Below are 23,426 nucleotides of genomic sequence, written 5' to 3'. Positions count from 1 at the left end.
CTAGAGATTTCTCAGAAAACTAGGACTGGAAGCCCCATATGACCCAGCTATACCACTTCTAGGCATATTCCCAGAAGAACTGAAAGCATCATACCACAGTGATATATGTGCACCCATGTTTATAGCAGCACAATTTGTAACAGCCAGATCTTGGAAACAACATAAGTGTCCATTGACTGAAGAATGGATAAAAAAAGTTGTGTATTTTTATACAATGGAGTACTACTCAGCTATAAAGAATGACCGCATTGAGACATTTATAAATAAATGGACCCAGCTTGAGACCATACTCATAAGTGAAATAAATCAAACTCACATGTATAAATATCGAATAGTTTCCCTAGTGTAAGAAATGTTAATAATACATAGAAGTATGTGGTAATTATGAATCCCAATCATATTGGTTTGAAGCCATATAATGTTTTCACTCATTAACTGCAATGATTTTAACCTGGGTTGTTTGATTTTAGTATCTATGACAGCACGAATAGCTATTTTTAAGAAAGCAACACAACATAAAAGCTAGTGCTGATTTAATATCATCTTGTTTTGAAGTCCCATCAAGCTGTAATACATGTTTCCACTGGTTTTAACATGTTGTATCTTACTATATTTCACTATATGCTATAGTTTAAACAAAATTCTTTATAGGCAAAGAGATAATATAGAAACCATTGTTCGTTTTCTATTAGCAGGTTCTAAATACCCTGTAATTCTTGCATTCTCTTGAAAGGCTTCACACTGTCTAGATATGCTTGATATTATAGCATGCGAAGTTACACTCAAATAATTTAAGGAAGGAGGCACTATGGCGACTACTATTATGTTAGATTATCTGGTGGTGAAACACAATGATGCTTGAATTGCTCGGTTCTGCCCTGCGTTGTGCTATTACAATGTCCTCTCTTATCTCAATCTCCTCCCTATTTAAAAATAAATTAATCTATTTTCTCTCATTTTTTTAATTAAGGGAAAACTAAATTAAAGAATAATGGGACATATTATAGTAACTTTTTTGTTGTCCTATTAACCTGACTTGAACCCCAGTATTGCTCTCCCCATGTTGTTCTGTCTGATTATTCTATATTCTATTTTGTTTGATAGTATCAAGTTTGAAGGTATAGGCAATCACTTTGAAGGCAATAAGATATACTATGATGCCCAATATGGATTGACTATTATCCTTTTTTTTGAAGTCCTGTAAGGTCCTCAGTGTAGGTTTTACTGGTTTTGTTCTGTACTGTTTTGATCAATTGTATTATACTTGATGATATAGACAACTCAATTTAAAAATAGCAAGAGGCACAATGGTAACCACTTTTGATCACCTGGTATTCTATTTTTGCATCACGTGCTATGCCCATCCTTCTGTTCTAACTGACTGTTTTGCTTAGTCGCATTTGGTTTTATTCTCTTCAAGAAAGTAATAAGAACCGTGAGAGTAATGAAACCCTAAAAGTCTAATTGTTACTGTAAAAAAGAGAGGAAAGTAAGGTGGACTAAGGGATATAACTGCAGGTATGTTCGAGTGTGTAGGATGGAAAACCGTATTACTGAGCTTTCGTTGGATCATTGAACGGAACTATCTCCAATTTCACTGTATGAATGTTCACTTTATATGCTTTAATTTAGTAATATGGACAACTGTTTCTGGGAAGATAATATGTAACCTAGTAACTGGTGACTTCTTACTGCATATATTTTTTTCTAGAAATACTGTATTATTTGTACCCTTTTATTGCATTTTTTGTCCTTTTTTTTCTTCTCTCTTTAAAAAAAAAGTTAATGGGAAAAAAAATTAGACACAGAAGACATGCAGCTAAGACACACGAGAAATCAATTTTCTACAACTATATAATAAGGTTGTTTCATTCTGGAGAAGAAAGGAATATTCTAGAAAGAATAAAAATGTGTACTATGGACTTTCACTTTAGGATAGACAGTTTCAGATTCAGCTGTTTCAGAATCACTTAAGAAGATTATTAAAAATAAAGACGCCTGAACCCTACGTCAAAGCTATGATCAAAATGTCTTTATTTTTTTTTTAAAAACTCCTTATTTTATAAAAATAACTGCTTATTTTTTATAAAAATTTATATAAAAATTTTTAATAAAAATTTTTAAATAAAAATAATTTTTATAAAAACATTTCTTATTTTATATCTTGGTTATTCAGTATCTACAAGACTTGAAAACTGCTGTTCTCAGAGCAGCATGGGATGTTTTATATTGCAGATTACTAACATTCCTAACATCTATTACTCACGTGTAAACCTTAAGAACAAAATCTTTTTCTTCCTTTAATTCAGAGAGAGACTGCAGGACATCCAAGATGCTTAGGACTGCACAGCCATAGGGTCGCCTGTAATGCAGGTGAGCGGGGCCTTTCTTGGAGTCATTCAGAAGCATCCGCCCTTGAACACAGAAAACACCAGTCAGAATGAGAACTGAATGTTTCTCTCCAGAATTTTCTGATTTCACGATAGCAATTTGAGAGATGACTAAACTGCAGATGGGAATCATTCAGGACAAGCCTAAGTCAAAGCTCCTCTGTACCACATATAGTCAACCATCCTTATTTTTTATTTATTCATTTATTTATTTATCTATTTTTTGAGACAAGGTCTCCCCCTATGTAGTTCAGGTTGGCCTTGGACTCGTGTATCCCAGGCTGGTCTTGAACTCATGGTGATACTCTTGCCTCAGCCTCCCAAGTGCTGGGATTACAGGCATGCGCCACCACACCTGGCTCTTATTATTTATTTCTAAATCAGTCTCAACAGTCCATTCGTTAATCACATGAAAATAAAAGAATAACTTCATGAATTTTTTTAAAAAAATCTTATGTTTATGCTTGACAAGTATATTAAGGACAGAAGTTCAATACTTTTGGTTTTCTGGGTAAAACTTTTAATAGATAAGGAAAACAATGTATTTTTCTAACCAAATTCTGTAGCTAAGGGTATTCCAGACCATTGTAGGAGTGAAGGCACTTTCAAGAAGTGAATGAAAGGGTACTTACTTCTTCTGTTTACCAAGGCTATGCCAACAGTGACAAAAGAATGTACAAATGTTGGGACCTCGACAAATGTTTTTAAAGTACAGCAAAAGTAGTTTTATTGGTGAGGGATTAAAAATGTCATTTGAGAAAAATGTACAAAGTATGCCATAACTCCAACTAAAAAGGAAAACTTGATTAGTCACAGCCCTAGAAGTTCCAACCTGAATTTAAAATAAGGCTGGAAAAAAACAACAATGGAACAATGAATATCACTTATTTTTCATGTCATTTGGGATCAAAATGAGATGTTATCCATTTTATGCAGAAATGACAATAACCAATTTTGTGGGAAATTGCCTAGATACTTATTTTAGACAAAAACTACTAGAAAGCACATGTGCCACCTATTAAATCTGCATCCCTGGCAAAGTGCTGTAAGATCTCTCAGGGGAAGGAAGGTACAGAGGGAAGGCACTGTGATTTCACAAATACAGACCATTAAAAAATTTTGGGTCCTAAAGCAAATAGGAAGCAGAAGGTTTCAAGTAAGAAAATAAAATTCAATATCAAACCCAGCTTAACAGAGCTTTTAAAAAAAGCTAGACTAATTCTGAGACTGGAAAAAGTCTGAGAAGAAAACAAAACACAGGCATAAGAGATACTTATCCCAATTGGGCCAGTCTTAGCCATGGTAATGGATAAAGGTGGACAGTACCTATCCGGATTACATGGGCAACTATATATAAATCCCTCTTCATATCTTTGCTGCTCAGATCCTAAGAAAAGAAAAAAAAGTAAATTCAGACTAAGAATACATAGAAAATAATTTTATTTTGAACTGCACAGTGGTTTGCTTGCATTATACATTGTAGTTGGGAAATATAATTGGGAGGGAGATTACCATACACAGCAGCTTTTAGTGTTTATAGCACTATTTCAGTGAAAGTCTAGATATTACAGGCCATTAGAAGTTTATTTTATTGACAGTATTTTTCTAGCTCTTTTTAGACCAAATCCAATACTTAAAAAGTCTTCATATTAGAATTCTTTATATTACCTTAACCCATATTTATTCTATCATCATGTAAAAACAGTTAATAACAAAATACATGTTCAGTTCAGAAAAAAGAAAACATCAAGTTCTTTAGACAAACATGAAGTTTTTCTCTACTAATTTATTTATTGTGTAATACACAATTGATTACTAGACACTAGGTATGTTTCTTTAATAAATGATTAATTTGGTCTTGATAATTATACCTGTTTCTAAATTTAGACATTTATTATTTGTACTAAATTATAAAGTTCTAAGTAACTTTATTGGAAACATTTAAGGGCTTCATCTGATATAGAAATTAAGGGCTTAATCTGATACAAAATTAGAAAAAATTTAAACCAAACAGTCACAAAAATCATTCTTATATGTAAGTATTCATGTTTCTAATACATTTTGAAATAGAATGTTTGGCTGGGCATGGTGGAGTAATCCCAGCTACTCAGGAGGCTGAGGCAAAAGGATTGCAAATTTGAGGACAGTCTGGGTATTATAGTTATACCGTGTCTCTAAAATAAAATGTTTGTTTACTTATATTTTATTTAGTGTATTACAAGAGAAGTAATATGATTTTCTTTCATATATTGTTTCAGATTGTCTTCTGGACCATTAATTCGCTGTTTACTCCCAGCCATAACTATAATCTAGTGACTACTGATGGTGTGACCTTTGTCCTTAATGGGACAGGTTCCCATGGTTTCCCTTCTGCTTGTAGGAAAGGGCCCTTTAGTTCCATTTCTTTCCAACTTTCATCTTTTGGTTGATCCTAGATGTTTATGTCTCTTCAATAAAGCAGGAAAAGGGAGCAATAATATCTATTACTGAAAGATGTAGAAAGACTTGATACATTTCAAGATGAAATGGTTCCTTCTACATAGATTGTATCAATCCAAACCATCAAATGACTAATAAAATTATCAACTTCAATAGACCGAGACAACTCAAATGAGTTACTAAAGATTACCAAACACTTATCTGGCAGGGTACACATAAGAACACAAGGGACTTTTCCCTTAACTCTGGCTGAGTAAACAAAAAGATGAAGACTTAAGTATAGTTTATGCTGTTTTCCAAGTGGCTAGGTAAGGACTACCTTTGGCTACCTTATCTTTATCTTATATATGGTACTCAGAATTCACAATGGTATTTATGTGAGATCAGTAAACATAAAACCACAATAATTAATGCAAGAAAAATTTTTAGTAAAATTATTTGTAGGTTCCATATAATTTCAATGTAAATTTATCTTATTAAATGTAACTGCATGGTTAAACATAGATACCATAGGGTTATCAAACACGTGCTTTTCAAAACTAAGCACTAAGTGTGGCTATTCATATTAAAACACTAGAATTTGTAAAATCAAGGTGGGAAGAAGCTCTCACTCAATAGTTGAACCTAAATTCCATAAATTACAATCTGGATTTTTGCCTTCGTTCTCGTCTCAGAGAAGAGAAACAACATCAGTCTTCCCAGATTAAACCAGCTTAACTCCCTTCACTATCTTTACAAGTTTGGTTCTTCTGCTCTTTCTTCTTGTATTATTTCCTAAGCCTGGGTTATCTCCTAAGCTCAAAAGTGGATAAAATATTATTTCAGCTTAGCCGTATTTATAAATCTTTCTGTATATCTGAAATATTTTCAATAAAAGTTACTTCTTTAAAAGTAATTTTTGATTATACAACATCATTGACACTTCAAAGACTGTTGCAGTAAACGAAACAAACTTAGGTGACAAATTCAATTTTAGCTTTCAAAGAAGGTGACAGAGTAGATCATCAGATAAATATTTGTTTTTAAGAGGCACAATGCAAACTTTAAGGTATCTATCTCCTATCAATCATATACCATAAACAAGGTCAGTGACATTGTAAGACTATCATATCTTGAGCTCAAGGGGTTTTGATGCATCTTTGATGCATGAAACAGATAAAAGAATTCACAGTGGTCAAAACTGGTTTAAAACTGTAACACACTCTTGCCTTCTTCTTAAGCAAAAAAAATAACTCAAGAAAAGCCAGATAGTTATTTAATTGGGTGAAAAAACTAATCAGAACTTACTTGGAGACTACATGGCAATGTGGTATTGTGAAGTTTAGCACTTTTCAATAAACAAATTACCAAGCCTTCTCTGAGTTAGGGCCCATGATTGCAGACACCATGAACAACATCATGGGTAATCCAAAACGAAACAAAACCCCAAACCTAAAGTACAGATTACAGCAGAAAAAACAAGACCCTCCATGTGGTATTTGGAATAGGACTATTTAGTTTGTTTCACTTTATATGAACTTACTACCAGACTTCTGAGCTACAGATTTGGTGGATGTCTTTAGAAGAAACCATAATTACACATCAGAGAAACTACTAGTGGCCTTGGCTAAGACTAGTAAGACAGACTTTTGTGTAAGTCAGATTAGCAATAAGTCAGATTTTATGTCAAACAGCTTAGGTACTTCAATTTTCTTTAACAAAAATTCAGTTTAAAATCACAGCTAATTTCAGTTCCTTATAAATATTTCATTAGAATCTGATACAGCCAGGTGGGGTGGGATACATTTGTAATCCCAGCACTCAGGAGGTTGAGGCAGGAGGATCACTGTGAGTTCAAACCAGCCTGATTTGCACAGTAAACCCCTATTTCAAAAAGACAAAAAAAAAAAAAACCCTGCCTAAAAGAAACATAAATCAAGTCCCAGGCTCTCCAATGTGTGTTTGGAGAAGAAGGGCGGGGGGATAAGAATAAATATTCGTTTCCAGAGTGATAGTATCTACACGGTAGGCCCCTGGGTAGTGTCAACAACAAAAAAGGGAAAGAAAACTTGAACATACTGTAAAAAGGGCACACATTCGTTCTATCTTCTCTGGGTTCCTGGGCCCACCATTCTTGTTCAGTCGTACCAGAAATCGCTCACTGCAACGTAGGAAAGAGAAAACTTCAGGAACTACGTATTTTAAAACAAATAAAAAGAGAATATACAGAAAATCCCAAATATATAACAGCTTATAATGATAGGTAAAGTCCAAAACACATGTCTACTGGCAGGACCCCCTATTTTTTGTGCCAAGTGATACACAATGGACACTCCAAATTGTGTGACAGATGTTGCTGTTTACTTTCCAGCTGGGGCTGCGTCTTTTCTCTCCAAAGTTATGTGTTTCCTAGGGCAGCAGTGAGCGCTGTGTCTTACATTTCTTCCAGGTTCCCACAAAGCACTTGATAAGATGCAATACCCATTAACAAGCATGTGTATTCTTTGATATAAGTACTCAGATCATCATAAAAATATTCACTGTACTAAACTTGAAAGAATCTGTATTACCCAATTTACATCTTTCTTCATATAACACTGGGAAATCATTTTAGAGCTAAGAAAAAATATTATAGGTACAAAGACTTGAGTGAAATATTGAAAAATGATCTATCATATCCAAAATTGCAAAGAATTTAAGGCACTAAGTATTTATTTCTCAAATAATATAAGCATTTCTTGAATGCAATTATTGAAGTATTAAGAAATGCTTATAACAGTATTGGTACCATTTAAAGAAATATCTCCTTGATCTCTCATCTCCTTCATGTCCCTACCCAAAATTTCGTTCCCATCTCTTTATCCTAAGGTTCCTTACTAACTGTAACAAGAAAACAGAATCTTAGGTGAAGACAAAATACGTAATTCTAAAAGAAGTTTAATTCCCTGCATCCTCAGTCATATGTACTGAATATATGTGATATCACTAAAAGGCTGATATTAAAATACTATATTAGAATTATATCTATCACATAGCTTACTTTATGCATTCATTTGTTCATTTAATTGATAAACAGGTATTAAATTCTATATGCTAAACATGGAAACACAAACATAAACAAAGTATAAAGTTTTTTATAGGGCTTATGGCCTTGATAAGAAATGAGACACATAGATATGAATGTCAAAATATTAGGGCCATATATATTTGAGATTCTTTATCTAGGGGAGAAGATGAGAATAAGCAAGTAATGTGTTCAGGAAAAAAAAAAAAAGGATGATCAGAACCCCAAAGGCACTGACATTTAAGAAATGTGCAAAATAACTAGCAAAGCAGGTAACTAGAAACAAAAAGGAAAACAAAAGAAAAATTAAAAAGATGATAGTCTGACAAAGTTGTGTCCACTAAATGTTAGAATAGTGATTATTGATGACTCTAGCAAGAACTATTCTAACGGAATGGTAGAGAAGTAGTGTGAGAAGTAGTGAGGAAGCAGAGTGAGCCTATCACAGTTAGTTGTGAAAAGGTGGAAGTATAGTTTGAGTTGAGAAAGGTTCTTGTTAAATGACAGGATGACCCACATGTACCCAATAGTTAACTGACAATCAATAAAGGTGTCAAGGTAATTCAATAAGATAAACAACATTTCAATATGCTGAACAACCCATACGAAAAAACCAGAACCTTGACTTTTCTATAAAAAATTAACTGGAGGGCTGGGGATTTAGCTCAGAGGCATAAGCGCCTGCCTGGAAAGCGTGAGGTCGTTGAGTTCGATCCCCGGTAACCCTCCCACCCCCCAAAAAATTAACTGGAATGCATCAGGGACTTAAATACAAAAGCTAAAACTGTAAAACAACAAGAAATGACAGGAGAAAAATGAAGTACCTTGGATACAGTGTTCACTTTTGTGTTTTCATTTTTAGCATATAGTAGAAAACTATGTCTTTGTGGACTGGGATTACTAAGCAAGTGAGTCACCAAAAAAATTGATCTTTATCAGGATTTAAAACATTTCCATTTTAAAGACATTGCTAGGAAAATGAAATGACTGGGAAAAATATTTAGAAAATATTCATCTAAGAAAAAATTGTATTTACTGAGAACATACAAATAATTCAATTCAATAATATGGAGTAATTCAATAAAAATGGGAATAAGATTTGAACAGACTATTTACCAAAGAACTACAGGTATAGAAAAGCAGCACAAGATATCATTTAGTAATTAAAGAAATGCAAATTAAAAATACAGTGATATACCACTGCATGCCCACTACTAGAAGGATTAGAATTAAAAACTGAATATACCAAGAACTGGTAAGAATATAAAGCAAGTAGAATGTTCTTAAAATTTTGGTGGGAATGCAAAATGGAATAGCTATTTTGGAAAACAGTTTGATAGCTTCTTATTAAACATACACTTCATAAATAACAGTAATTTTATACTTAGGTATTTAATCAGGAAAAATTAAAACCTATATCCACAAAATACTCATATATAAATGTGTACAGCAGTTTTATTCATAATAGCCAAAACTATAAACCACATGGATGTTCACCAAGGGATAAATAGCCCATATAATGAAATATCATTATTCAATAACAACAAAAGACAAAAAATTTCTGAGATATATAATATAAATTAACCTCAAAAGCACTTAAATGAAAGAAGCTAGTCACAAAAAAAAACTTATATGTCTTCATTTATCTTACATTCTGAAAAAGGCACAATTCTAGGTATGGAGATTAGATCAGGAGTTGCTCAAGTTAAGGAAGAAGGATGGGAAACTTTTTGGAGGGAATAAAATGTTGTATTTTTTAACTGTGACTACTGTTTCACAACTATATAGGTTTGTCAAAACTCAGTGAATTGTGTAAGGAGTTTCACCCTGTTATGTATAAATTATATTCAACAGACCTAACTTCAAAAAAGATGTAATACATACAAAAACATTTATTTGTGGTCACACAAACAGATCTGTACATGCAAATTCACTACAGCATTATTAACAGCTATCTGGTGAAAATAACCAAAATATCTGTCAATGACAGATGAGTAAATAGAATGTGGTAGGTAGGTATAGTTATACATTATTATTCAGTCATAAAAGGAGTGAAATGTTGATACTTGCTACAACATTGATTAACGTTGAAAAAACTGTGCTATGTGAGATAAACTAGTTACAAAGGCCACACATTGTATAATTCAATTTTTATGAAACATGTACAACAGGAAATCTACGGAAAGTGAAAGTAGCTCAGTGAATGCCTAGGGCAACAGGGGAGGGTGTGTGTGACTATTAACGGCTATGCGATTCCTTTTCAGGGTGATGAAAAGTTTTAAAATCCAATTACTGTCCAGTGTTGGCTGCATGGCTCTACACTAACATATATCAAATTGTACCCTCTGAATGAGTGAACTGTATGCTGTATGAAGTATATCTCCTAAAGCTGTTGTAACAATCAACAATAAATCATTTGGTATGCCACTCTTGTTATTTTTTTTTTAAATTTTATTTAAAGAAAAAAAAAACAGAAAAAGGGTAGAAACAATACAGAATTTCAGAAAAATAAACAGTAAGACATCACCAGTCGGTAAGTTACATACCGTCATCTTAGAAATAGTTCCTCGAGTTACAAAATTAAAGCATACAAAGTGATATTCAAACAATGACACTGCAAGCAGTTCTGCTCAACGATCCAACAAGAACTTAGTAATATGGTTATAAGTCCTACACACTTGTTTTTTATATTAAAGGGAGTAAGATTAAACATAGCAAAACAGAACAAAATAGTTTATAAGGAAACAATTTAAAGAAACAGATTTCAAAGCAAGTCCATCTTCACTGTCTATCTTATTGTCTCTAGTTTTCTTCCCAATAGTTGTCCCCATCGTCACACACATTGAGTATATACTGGACATTATAGAACTAATCAGATCATTACAGGATGATGAAGGCTTTTTAGGTCTTCAAGGAGCTACTCTTGTTATTTAATCACATGTAAACTTCCTTCCAAATTGCAAGACTTTGTATGAACACTTGGCTTATTTTTGTTGTCCCATCTTACCTCACACAACACCTTTTTGCTTACTGCTCACCACATGCACACTGGTTTCCCAGATACCAGAATTTGGAACATGCCAAGTTTGCTCTTGGTTTTAGGATCTCTGTATGTGCTTTATATGTGCTATTACCTCTTTTTACGAAATTAGTACAAGTGGAAGAGACCCAAGATAGCAAAAGCAATCCTAGGCAAAGCAGGAGGCATCACAACACCTGGTTGACTTCAAGTTATACTACAAAGCAACAATGATAAAAAATGTCATGATATTGGTACAAAACAGACATGTAGTTCATTGCAACAGAACAGAGGATATAAGAACATCCCTAGACTCATTCAGCTATCTAATCTTTGGCAAAAGGGTCAGAATATATGTTGGAAGAAAGATATATATTTAACAAATAGTGCTGAGAAAATCAACCATTTGCTATTGGTTTCTGAAAGGCTGCTGTTTTAATTCAAGTGGTTGGCTCATGATGTGCTTCAGGTCCTAGCTCAAATGCCAGTTTCCCTGAAAGGCCAATTTTAAAAACATTAGCAAGAGTAGTACTCTTCCTCCCCTCCCTATTACTTAACTTTTTTCTTTACAGCACTTGGCACAAACTGGTTTTCTAATGGTAGGTAGATATGTCTTCTGATATATTTTTAGCACTTACAAGAGTCTGAACCTATAAAAGATGCTCAATGTATGCTAAATAAAAGCAGAAATTTTCTAAAGAAGGTTACCATAAACAGGCTGGATAATATTTCTTTAAAATTTTTATTTTTTGATTATACATATTTTTGGGATATAGTGTGATAACTATATACATATATAATATATAATCAGGGTAATTAGAATTTCCATCTCCTTAACCATTTATAATTTCCTCATGTTGTATACACTTATGTTTGTTTTTTTTGTTTGTTTTTGTCTTTTAGAGACAGAGACTTGCTTTGCAGTTCAGACTAACCTTGAGCTTACTTTGAGCACAGGCTGATCTTCAACTTGCAATGATCCTCATGTCTCTCTCTCCTAAGTACTGGGATTACAGGCATGTGCCAGCATGCCTGGCATACATTTATCTATTTGTTAAAGCAGCTATTGTATACTAATTTGTATACCATACACATAACAATTACCCAACTAGTTGTTAACCTGATAATAATCTTCATGGGTATGTAAACATAAAAGTAATTTTAAGTAGCTTATCATTTCTCAAGAGACATAAGCACAACTTCTACACTCTTATTTGGAAAGAATACATACAACTGCTCCAACTACCACACTACAAGTCTCTGTGACTCTTCAGGGCAGTCATCTACCAAGAAGGCTGTCATTCATAGCTACTCATAGAGAAGGGTACTATTTAGAAGGGTTATATGAAGCTCCAGTACAAGAATAAAAAGGGTAGATAAGCAAAATATCTAGGTGAATAAGGTTGCTCGTCATGTCAGAACTTATGAATGTCTTTCTTAACAGCGAAGGAAAGCTGTTCAGTTTAGTTCTCATAATACCACTTGAGTTTCATACTTCTTAGAGCCTTTTTATGCTTCTGGTTTCACCTGATATGTCTAACTTTTTTTTCATTTCAGAGGGCTTTTGACATACATCTAATTATTCACTATTTTGTCAGATTCTCTAATTTGTATGAAAAATAAACACTTTTTCATTAATATTTAAAGTATTTGAAAACAAATGGCTGTTCCCACCATTTGGCAACAACTAATCTGCAACAGAAATTGTGAAATACTGTTGGAAAATATTGTGGGGAAACACAGATTTCCACCCTGTAGTACTTTTCAGAGACTTAACATGTTAAATGTTTTACATACCAATAGTGATGATAATTATTCCATAATTCCATAATTCACTTTTGTGTACAGTAACAGAGTCCAGAGAATCAGAGAGATAAATCCTGATTGAATCTATTTGTAAATTAGTGCTGTAGCAACTACTCATACTCCCCAAAGTTGTAAAAGGAACTACAAAGTTAAATGCACTTCAGAGATTTTACAAACACCCATACTTCCATATGAGCGCAACAAGTCTTTCTTTTTTTAAAATAATATGTATGAGAAATCCTTTTTAACTTACTGTTTGTTCTTTCAAGAGAAAAAGAGATTAATACCTTTTCTTTAGTAAGTTGTGTTATAAAAGAACTACTTTACATTTAGTTATCTTTATAATGATGAACTATGAACACAGTATATAAAATTACATTAATTTTGTATTATTGAGGTAGTTCTTACAAATGAATTCCATTATTTGAATCTGTGACAAGTCTAATGGTATCTAAATATTAAGATCATTTGCTATTTTTGTTAGTTTGCTTTTTAAGACAGTTTTTCTATGTAGTTCAGGCTTGCCTTGAAGTCACTATTGTAGCTCAGGCTGGTCTTGAAAATACAGTGATTCTCCTGAGTCACCTGTGTACTGGGATTACAGACATGTACCGCCATGCCTGGCTAAGGTCAGAGACTTAACAAGTTTTATAAGCATTATAATCACTGGGAGGCATTGCATTTCACACATTTCTCTACTCATGGCTGTTTATGCATTTCTTCAGCAAATGTTTGGTGACTGCCAATGAAATGCCAGCCTATGTCAGGGACTCAGGCAAAGGCAGAGTCTTTTATCCTAATAGGGAGTCTTCTCTTAAGATTCTGTTTTAGAAATAAAGATAGTTTCTTTAAATAAAATCAGAGAAATTCCCCCAACTCTTTCAATCTAATTTTTATGTTTCTCATTTTGCTTTGCCTGGAGATGGGTGCAAACTTTTTAGCATCTCTCTCATAACCTCCAGGTATCTGAAAACAGGTAAATAGCCCCCAGGTTACACTATGCTGTACAAACCAACAGATAAGGAAAACTCTAACATCCTCTCACAGATTCATTTTCCAGTTTAGATGACTTAGCTTTATTTTGCAAGTTCTTCAGGTTTTCCTATTTTGTTTTAGGAACAGAGAGCAAAGATGCACAAAGAAGTTTCAAAAAGGGAAACCAGGGTCCAGTAATAGCATTTCCAAATTTATCTTTAAAATTAGCTTTCTCTACCTTTTCAACAAAACCTTACTCTGTACATCAACATATGAAAACTAAAAAAGCAGTTTTACTTTAGCTGAATCAGAGGTGAGGTCAATGGGAGTGGAAGGAATTCTCTCTGCTTTGGCCTCTACCCTATACCTATCCCTTAGACACTTGAGGGTTCCAAGGAATATTTTGTGACTACTGATACAATTCAAAGCCAGTGTCTCTCACCTTTATTCTTTCACAAACATTCACTAGTTCCCATCATTTTTCAGAAACTGAGCCAATATTAAGGAGACAAAAATTAAACAATCCATATCATCAAGGTTCTGAGTCTAGTGGGAGAGAAACCAAAAATTGCAAAACATTGAAAGAATGCTATAACTGTATAGAATGGGGCTGACAGACGATTATCAAGAAGAAAGTAGGCTGTCTCAAAGAAGTATTTAAAGGGTTCTGGGAAGATTGCTTGGCTTTTGTTGTTTGGTAAGGGGTAGTAATACAAGAATGGGACTCTGGGGAGAAAAAGTGCCAAGACATATGATGCAGTTTGTGACATGAGGTCACTTAGGGTTGACTTTCGGGGCTTCTGGGGAGTTGTGGAGGGGTTCAGAGGTGTCATAGAACAGTGTAGAATTATATGAGGGCTACCTGGACTCAGATATCATGAGTACTAGCAACTTGTTCCAAATGCATGTTTTTGGGTGTCTCCTCAGATATTCTGGGTATCTAGGGAAGAGGAGTCCTGGAAGGAGCATAAGAATCTATACATCTGAAAGCATCTCAATTTATCTTAGGCTCAGAAAATTTTTGGAAAATACCACTGTGGGTTTTTTTAAACAAATAAAGAATAAAAATGACAATACAGAATTTCAAAACAAAATAGCAGAAGCTTAACACTGAGTAATATATTGCGTACTATTATCTTCAAAGTAGTTATTCAGATTACAAAATACAGGCATGAAAAAAAGATCACACAATCAAACAATGAAAGCACAAACTATTCTTTTTGATGAACTAACATAGATTGGTATCACAGTTATCTATCTTGAACATATATAAATATACATACAAACATACAACCTTTTCCCTTCTTTAAAAGGCCTGAAAGTTCAATTGCGGGAAGCAGCATAATCTTACAAGTGTTTGAAATTACTACTTAGACTGCAGCATGGAAGCCAGGTTACTAACAGAGACTACAGAAGTAGGACACAAGCTACCTCTGTATTTTGGGGCCTAAGAGTTCTTTTGTTGACTTCTGTTAATTTTCCTTCTGACTACTCCTTTGCCCTTTACTTCCCTACTCCCTTTCCATTCCTAGTTCTTTCCTCAGCCCAACTTACTCACTAAAATATTCCCTATTGGTGATCTGACACACACTGCTGATTTCAACAATAAATTCTGACACCTCAATCTCTGGCCTGGACATTTCTCTCTAGATTTATCATTCCAATTGTTCACACAGTTCTAAACCACTTAAAAACATTTTAGAGAACATATCCATTGACTTTCCAAGTTAAGCAGCATTTGGAGCACGTTGGTAGTGCTCCTCTTTTCTTTTAGAATACAACTGAGAGATGCAGTGATTCATGGGCCTGCCAAATTCAGGGACAAAGATGGACCTATTGTAAATGAGTGAGTAACCAGTTGGTTCAGTACCTGGGAATTCTGCAACTAGTGGCTTAGCAGTCATCAGTTACTGAGATTATTAGAGAGGAAGTATTTGCAGCTCTGTTTCTCAAACTTTACTGGGGATCTTATTAAAAACTGAGGGATCTTACTAGAAATTCCTATTCTGGTTCTATGGCTACAGAAGAATGGGGATGTGACAATTTCTAAAACTCCAAAGCTTCGCTAATGCTATTTATCATTGGATCAAACTCGAATAGGCAGGCTCGAAAGGACTAGAATAAGAAATCTAGGGAGTAAACCTGAGTATCAGTATTGGGATGAGAGATTAACAGATCAGTAACATAGGCACCTGCATAGGTCCAGTGATTTAATTGTGGTCCTGTGGTATCTGAGCATTCTGTGACTAGAAATCTATCTGATTTATGGTTAAGGGCTTATGAATGCCTCTGGAGTACCAGTGACTAGTGTTTGGGATATGTGGATTAATGATTGTGAAGCCTGAGAGTTTCAGTGATTGTGTAGCTTCTAGAAATAAGTTTTTGCGGCCAATTACATGTTATTGCAATCTTTAACAATTTCATTAACTGAGGCAGATTTGTTGAAGGGAATTCTGAGGATCTTTCAGTATTTTAACAACTTAAGGAATCCATGTCATCTTTTAGAGAGATCACCCTAACTAATGTACTTAATTATAACAGGCCATGAATTATTTCTGTAGTTCTTGATTGCTTTCATTTCTTCAAAACATTTATCAGTTGCTGGTTTTATAATACATATTTATCATCTGTCTCCTCCACACTAGAATGTAAACCACAAGAAGAGAATTTTCTTAGACCTGTTTTTTGCTGAATCTCTAACACCTGGAGCAACGTCTTACATATATATGGTATACAATGTGTTTTAACTAAACAAGAGGAATATAATACATATAATCTCAACAAACACATTCTAATTTGTGAAAAGTAAATAATTTCAATAAGTACTATATTGGCAACAAATTAATACTCTCTGCCTTCTAAATACAGCAGCTCTACACAAATCTAACAGATTTCCTGAACTCAGCTATCTGTTTAGAGGAAAAAACGAAAAAAAGGGTAGAAATATTACAGAATTTCAAACAAAGTAACACTAAGAAATCACTGGTTGACAAACTACATATTGTCATCTTAGAAATAATTGTTCATGTTACAAAATCAAAGCATAAAAAGTGGACAATCAAACAATGACAGTACAATTCATTCTGTTTGATAAACTAACAAAAATTTAGTAGTATGGTTATCTATCTTACATACTTACACATACATACAGTTATATCCTTTAGAGCACTTTCCTTCTCTTTCATTATTACACTATCTATTATACACTTTGGATCTTATTACTCCTTCCCTTTATTATTTTTTACACTAGAGACGTGATATATATATAAATGAGTGTGATTTATTTCACTTAAGATAGTCTCGACTTGCCTCCATTTACCTATAAAAGCCTAAAGATCATCCTTTTTATAGCTGAGTAATATTGCACTGTATGAAAATAACACATGTTTTTCTTCCATTCTGTAGTTGATGGGCGTTTTGGATTTCCAGGATTTAGCTATTACAAATTTTGCTGCTATAAACATGGGTGCACATATATCACTGTGACATGACCTTTTCAATTTTTTCTGGGAAAATACCCTGGAGGGGAATAGCTGCAGTGAATGGAACTTTCAATTCTAGCTTTTTGAGGAATCTCCATACTGATTTCCATAATGGTTGCACCAGTCTACACTCCCACCAACAGTAAAGAAGTGTTCCTTTTCCCCGCCTTGCCAACATTTGTTATCAGTTGATTTCTTGATGGTAGCCATTCTTTCAGGAGTGAGATGAAATCTCAATGCTATTTTAATTTGCATTTCTCAAATGACCAGTGATGGTGAACATTTCTTCATATACTTATTTGCTATTTGTATATCTTCATCTGAGAAATGTGTGTTGATCTCAGATGCCCATTTTTGGAGAGAGTCTTTGAATTTGGGGGCTTGATGTTTTTCAAATCTTTGTATGTTCTGGATATAAGTCCTTTGTCTGAGGGATTGTTGTCTAAAATTCTTTCCCATTCTGTGGGTTTTCTTTTCACTTTGTTGGTGATTTCTTTCAAAGTGTAAAAATTAGATACCAGTTTAATTTAATAAAATTAGATACCAGTTGTTGATTCTTTGAAGTATTTACCATGTCGTTTGCATTTTGTTCATGAATTCTTTGCCTACCCCTATGTCTCCAAGATTTCTACCTATCTTGTCTTCCAATAGATTTAGTGTTTCTATTTTAATATTTAGATCTTTAATCCATTTTGACTTCAGTTTAGTGCATGGTGATAGGTATGGGTCTAGTTTCAGTATCTGGCATGTGGAGAGCCAATTTTTTCAATACCATTTATTAAACAGGCTATCCTTACAGGGAACATGTTTAGTCCCTCTGTCAAATACCAAGTGGCTGAGTGTCTTTGTAGTTGGGTTTGCATTCTAATCTGTACCACTGATCCTCAGGTCTATTTCTTTGCCAGTACCATGCTGATTTTATCACTGAAGCTTTGTAGTACAGTTTCAAGTCAGTAATTTAGATACCTCCTGCCATGCCTGGGCTGTCCAGAATTGCCTTTGCTATTCTAGGTCTCTTCTGTTTTCAAATGAATTTTAGGAGTGTTTCTCTAGATCTGTTAAGGTACATTAATGGTATTTTGGTTGAGACTGCATTAAATCTGTGTAACAGTTTTGGGACTATGGCCATTTTCACAAAGTTGGTTCTTCCTAGCCAAGAGCAAGGAATACCCTTCCATTTTCTAATATCCTCTTCAATTTCCTTTTTTTAGGTTAGTTTAATTTTCAGCATATAGGTCTTTTATACTCTTGGTTAGGTTAATTCTTCAGTATTTCATTTTTTAGATGCTATTGTGAGTGGTGATATTTCCCTAATTTCTCTCAGTGAGTTTTTTGTTTGTGTACAGGAATGCTAATGATTTTTGAGTGTTGACTTTGTATCCAGCTACACTGCTGAATTTGTTTTACTACCTCTAGTAGTCTTTTAATGGAGTTTTTTGGGTGTCCTACACAGAGTATCATGTCATCTGCAAATAGTGATAATTTAACTTCTTTCTTTTCTATCTTTATTCCTTTTATTTTTCTCTCTTGTCCTACTGCTCTGGCTAATATTTCCAGCACTATATTGAATAGGAATGGTGACAGTGGACATCCGTATCTTGTTCCTGATTTTAGAATGAAGGCTTTCAGTTTTTGCTCATTTGGTATAATGTTGGCTGTTAAGTTTGTCATACACAGCCTTTATCAGATTGAGGTAGATACCATGTATTCCAAGTTTCTCTAGGATTTTTAACATGAACAAGTGTTCAACTTTATCAAAAGCTTTTTCTGTATCTATTGAGATGATCACGTGGTTTTTGTTTTTGGCTCTGCTGATGTGGAGTATTACATTTATTGATTTGCGTATGTTAAACCATCCCTGCATTCCTTGTATAAATCCCACTTGGTTTTGATATATAATCTTCTTGATGTTTTGCTGCATTCTATTTGCCAGTATTTTATTGAGAATATTTGCATTAATGTTAGTGAGACTGGGATACAGTTCTCCTTTTTGGTTGGATCTTTCTCTGGTTTTGGTATCAGAGTAATACTTGTCTCTAGGAATGAGTTAGGGAGGATTGCTTCTCTTTCAATTTTGTTTAAGAGTTTAAGGAATATTGGCATCAAATCTTCTCTAAATTTCTTGTAGAATTCAGCTGTGAATCCATGAGAACTTGAGCTTTTCTTTGTAAGTTTTTAATCACATTTTCAATAGCTGGTTTACTCTAAATTGTTATTATCTTCTTGACTGAGCTTTGGTAGTTCATATGTTTCTAGAAATCTATCCATTTTCTCTGTGTTTTCCACCCTATGTGAGTAGAAATTTTCAAAGCAGTTATTCATGATCTTTTGAATTTTAATGGGATCTACAGTAATTTCTTTCTTTTCAGTTCTTATTGTGTGAATTTGAGTTTTTTCTTTGTTTTTCTTGATAAGGCTGGTTAGAGGTTTATTAACTTTATTCTCTCAAAACACCAGCTCTTTGATTCGTTTATTCTTTGTATTGTTTTTGCAGTCTCAATTGCATTAATTTCTTCCCTGATCTTTACAATTTTTTCTCTTCTATGAGCTTTGGGTTTGACTTGCTCTTCTTTTTCTAGAAGCTTGAGATGTAGCATTAGATTATTTGTGCTCATTCCATTTGCTTGATATGAGAATTTATTGCTATACATTTCCCTCTTAGGACCACTTTCATTGCATCCCACAGGTTTTGGTATGTTGTATCTGCATTTTCATTGAATTATAGGTATTGCTTAATTTCTTAATTTCACCTGTAACCCACTGATTGTTCAGAAGGTTGTTATTCAATTTCCATGTATTTCTACAGGTTTTGCAATTTCTTTTGCCATTAATTTCCAACTTCAGTGCACTATGGTCAGATAATATGCATGGGATAATTCCAACCCCTTTGCATTTACTTAAGATTGTTTTATGGGCTAATATATGGTCTATTTTGGAGAATGTCTCATACACAGCTGAGAAGAATGTATATTCTGATGTGGTTGGGTGGAATACTCTGTAAACATCTACTAAGTCCATTTTTTCACAGATTTGATTCAGTTCTATTATTTCTTTGTGACTTTTTGTCTAGTTTATTTATCTCTTTCTGAAAATGGTGTATTAAGTTCTCCCAGTACAACTGTGTTCTTGTGTATTTTCTTGTTCTTGGTTTTTCATGTCCTTTAGTATTTGCCTTATATAGTAGGGTGCTTATATAGTAGGGTGTTTCTGTATTTGGTGCATATATATTTATAATTATTAGTTCTTCCTCTTAAATTTTTCCACTAACAAGTGTATAGTGACACTCTTTGTCTCTTTTAATCATTTAGGTTTGAAGTTTACATTGTCTGCAAACAGAATAGCTACCCCTGATTTTTTCTGGTGGACTCAGCTACTGAAGGCAGTGTTCTTAACTTTTTTTGTACACTGTAATCATATGAAAGCTCCTAATTTAATCACTATTAGGAGTGGCTGGAACAGAGAACTTTAATTCTATGTGCAGCAAGGTTAACCAGCTCATTTAAATCTGTTAACTCTTTCTACAGCAGTGTTGGTAAACCTATGGCACACATGCAGCAATTGGCTATTTCTTACTGAAAACTAAAGGGTTTGCCATCACTGCACTATAGTTAATGGCCTCAGTAACCTCAACATATATTCAAATAGTCTTTTCTCATTCCTCTAAAGAACTGTCTTTTTAATGTACTTTAATGGTCACTTTCATTGCCTAGTTTTTAAACTTTGCCATCTCCTCTTTTCTTCTAAATGTACGGAGGTATAATTTGTACACAGTAATATGTACAAGTCTAGGTATAACTTGATACTTTTTTGTACTTCTTTTATTTTGAAGAGAATAAAACCAAACAAAATAAAACAACATAGAGTCATCAAAACAAAACAATGAACGTGGTACAGGACTTCAAAACAAGATAAAAATGAAAGCAATAATGGCTACCATAATGCCTCTCATTGTCTTCAAAATAACTGCCTAGGCCATCAAGCATAATAACAGAACTTAATAAACCCAATAAAAACAAAACAATGAAATCAATACAAAACTTCAAAATAAGATAAAAGGAAAATGACAGTAGCTACTATAACGCCTCTTGTTATCTTCAAAGTACTGCCTGTCATGGTTTATGTCTGTGTCCCCCAGGCCTCATGAGTTTAAATTGTGCATTTGTTATTCATCCATTGTCTAGTGCTTGGATTAATGGTGTCAGTGCTCCACCCACAAAGGGGTGGAGCCAGGATGTGATATACTGGCAAAAGAAGGTGAGTCTTGCTCTTTGCCAGTTCGCTTTGCTGTTTCCAGCCACCATGAACTGCGGCCCAGGCATGCCCACCTGCCTTGGAGCCAACTGAGTATGGACTGAAACCTCCAAAAAACTGTTAAGAAATAAACCTTTCCTTTCCCAACTTTGGGCTTTGGGTATTTTGTCTCAGCGACAAGTAAAAAGTAACTAAGACACTGCCTATACCATCAGACAAAATACAATTATACAAAACAAAATAAAATAAAATTAACCGAAACAAAACAATGAAAGCAACACAGGACTTTGAAACAATGTAACAGGAAATCAATACTAGCTATCATAATATATTTTTCTATCTTTGAAATAGCTGTCCAGATTCTGGACTTCTGGGAGAACATGGTGGACAAATAACAGCAGCCACGGAGGCTCTCTGAGATTACCAGTTTAGAATCCAGGAGCGGTGCCACGTGAGGAGTCCTACATGAGGGGAGATGTACCCTGCCGACCCAGGAATGAACTAAGCTGAGAGAAACCAACTGGAAATGCAATCCTGATGCTATAACAGGAACAGATAAAATCTCAGTGTGGAAGCTGGATCCCGCACCATTGGAAGCCACGATTTGAATTTCCTGCTGCCGATACTGCATCCCAATCTGCACAGCAGGGAGAGAGCCGTGCAAGAACTCTGAGAGCTGGAATCGGCGAACCAAACGGTGTTGAGAGCGGGACTGGCAGGGAGCCCTGCATCGACCTGTGGTGAGTGAGAGAAATGGGGACCCTTTCATAGACTAGGAGGCTCCAATAGAGGACATTCTGGGAATGAGCAGACTAGCTGGAACAGGGCCCTGCAGTGACTTTAGTCACATATTCCCCTCTCAAGCGGGAGTGGTGGGGAGCGCTTGGCCTGGTGATGCCGTGGACTAAGATCCAGTAGGCTCGCCCAAATCAGTTCGCTGCGCCTGGCAGTCTACCCTAGCAGTGAAGCATTCAGTAGGTTGACCTAGAGGGGTGGGCCCAGCAGAGGCTGCCCAGGTCTGTGTCTGCCTAGTACACTGCAGTGGGTGGGAACACTTAGCTGGCAGATTCAAACAAACTATAACAGACAAAGAGAAAAAAATGGGCCTCCTACATACGCTTGTATGGAAGGAACAAAAAGTACGGGAAAAGGGAGCAACAAGGGTCCTCAGTCCCCAATCCTGAGAACACTGATCCAGGAAAGGTAAATGCAAAAGAGAATGAAGACAGAAAACATGCAATATCAAACATGGCACCTATAGACATAAAGCGGTATCTCCGGAGCCTCATAGACAAGTTCAAAAGAAGTAGGGACTCAAGCAAATGAACTATAAAAGCTATTCACAGAAATAATCCAGGAGAATTTCCCTAATTTAGCAAAAGGTAAAGATACTCAGATGTATGAGGCATACGGGACCTCAGCCACCTACAACCCAAACACAGCTACACCCAGGCATATAATAATCAAAATTCCAGAAATCCAACATAAGAACAGAATATTAAAAGCCATCAGAGACAAAAAACAGATCACTTACAAGGGAACACCCATCAGAATTACAGCAGATTTCTCGGCATAAACCATCAAATCACGAAGAGCGTGGGGGGAAATAATTCAAGCTTTGAAAGATAATAACCTCCAGCCAAGATAGATATATCCCGCAAAACTGTCCCTAGAAATTGATGGAAAAACAAGGTGCTTCCAGGATAAAGAGGAACTAGGGGAATTTGCAACCACCAATTCAACTCTACAGAGATTACTGCAGGATATTCTAAAAATGAAAAACACCAAGATTCCAGAAACAGTGGCAGAGTGACCACAATGAACGGAGCAGAAAGTGAAATGAAGAAGACAAACTGACAACTAATGACAGAAAAAGAGCTCAACAGAAATGAGGCAGAGAACGTTGGATGGTAGGAACAGCCATTTTGGAGAAAACAAGACATCATAATAGGTAGTGCTGATTTAATATCCTCATGTTTTGAAGTCCCATCAAGCTTTTGTTCTTCTGTCTCCATTGGTTT

At 34.7% G+C, this 23,426-nt stretch overlaps 1 protein-coding gene across 13 annotated transcripts in view; it reads right to left on the bottom strand.

Annotated features, from left to right (window-relative positions):
• The window catches only part of Dock3 (dedicator of cytokinesis 3), a 707,026-nt gene that overhangs the window by 219,912 nt on the left and 463,688 nt on the right, over nucleotides 1–23,426 (bottom strand). For all 13 annotated transcript variants that reach the window (XM_063248927.1, XM_063248931.1, XM_063248928.1 and 10 more), the window contains 3 exons: nucleotides 6,888–6,969; nucleotides 3,717–3,777; nucleotides 2,267–2,414 (listed from right to left, as the gene is read on the bottom strand). In XM_063248927.1, the coding sequence (XP_063104997.1) occupies nucleotides 2,267–2,414; nucleotides 3,717–3,777; nucleotides 6,888–6,969 (291 nt within the window). The remainder of the gene's footprint in view (nucleotides 1–2,266; nucleotides 2,415–3,716; nucleotides 3,778–6,887; nucleotides 6,970–23,426) is intronic.

This window comes from Cavia porcellus, unplaced genomic scaffold (assembly GCF_034190915.1).
Source record: "Cavia porcellus strain 051 isolate PalLab524CR breed Dunkin Hartley unplaced genomic scaffold, mCavPor4.1 scaffold_5, whole genome shotgun sequence".
NCBI lineage: Eukaryota > Metazoa > Chordata > Mammalia > Rodentia > Caviidae > Cavia > Cavia porcellus.
The sequence above is the reverse complement of the archived record's forward strand: the minus strand, read 5'-3'. Positions and strand labels throughout refer to the sequence as shown.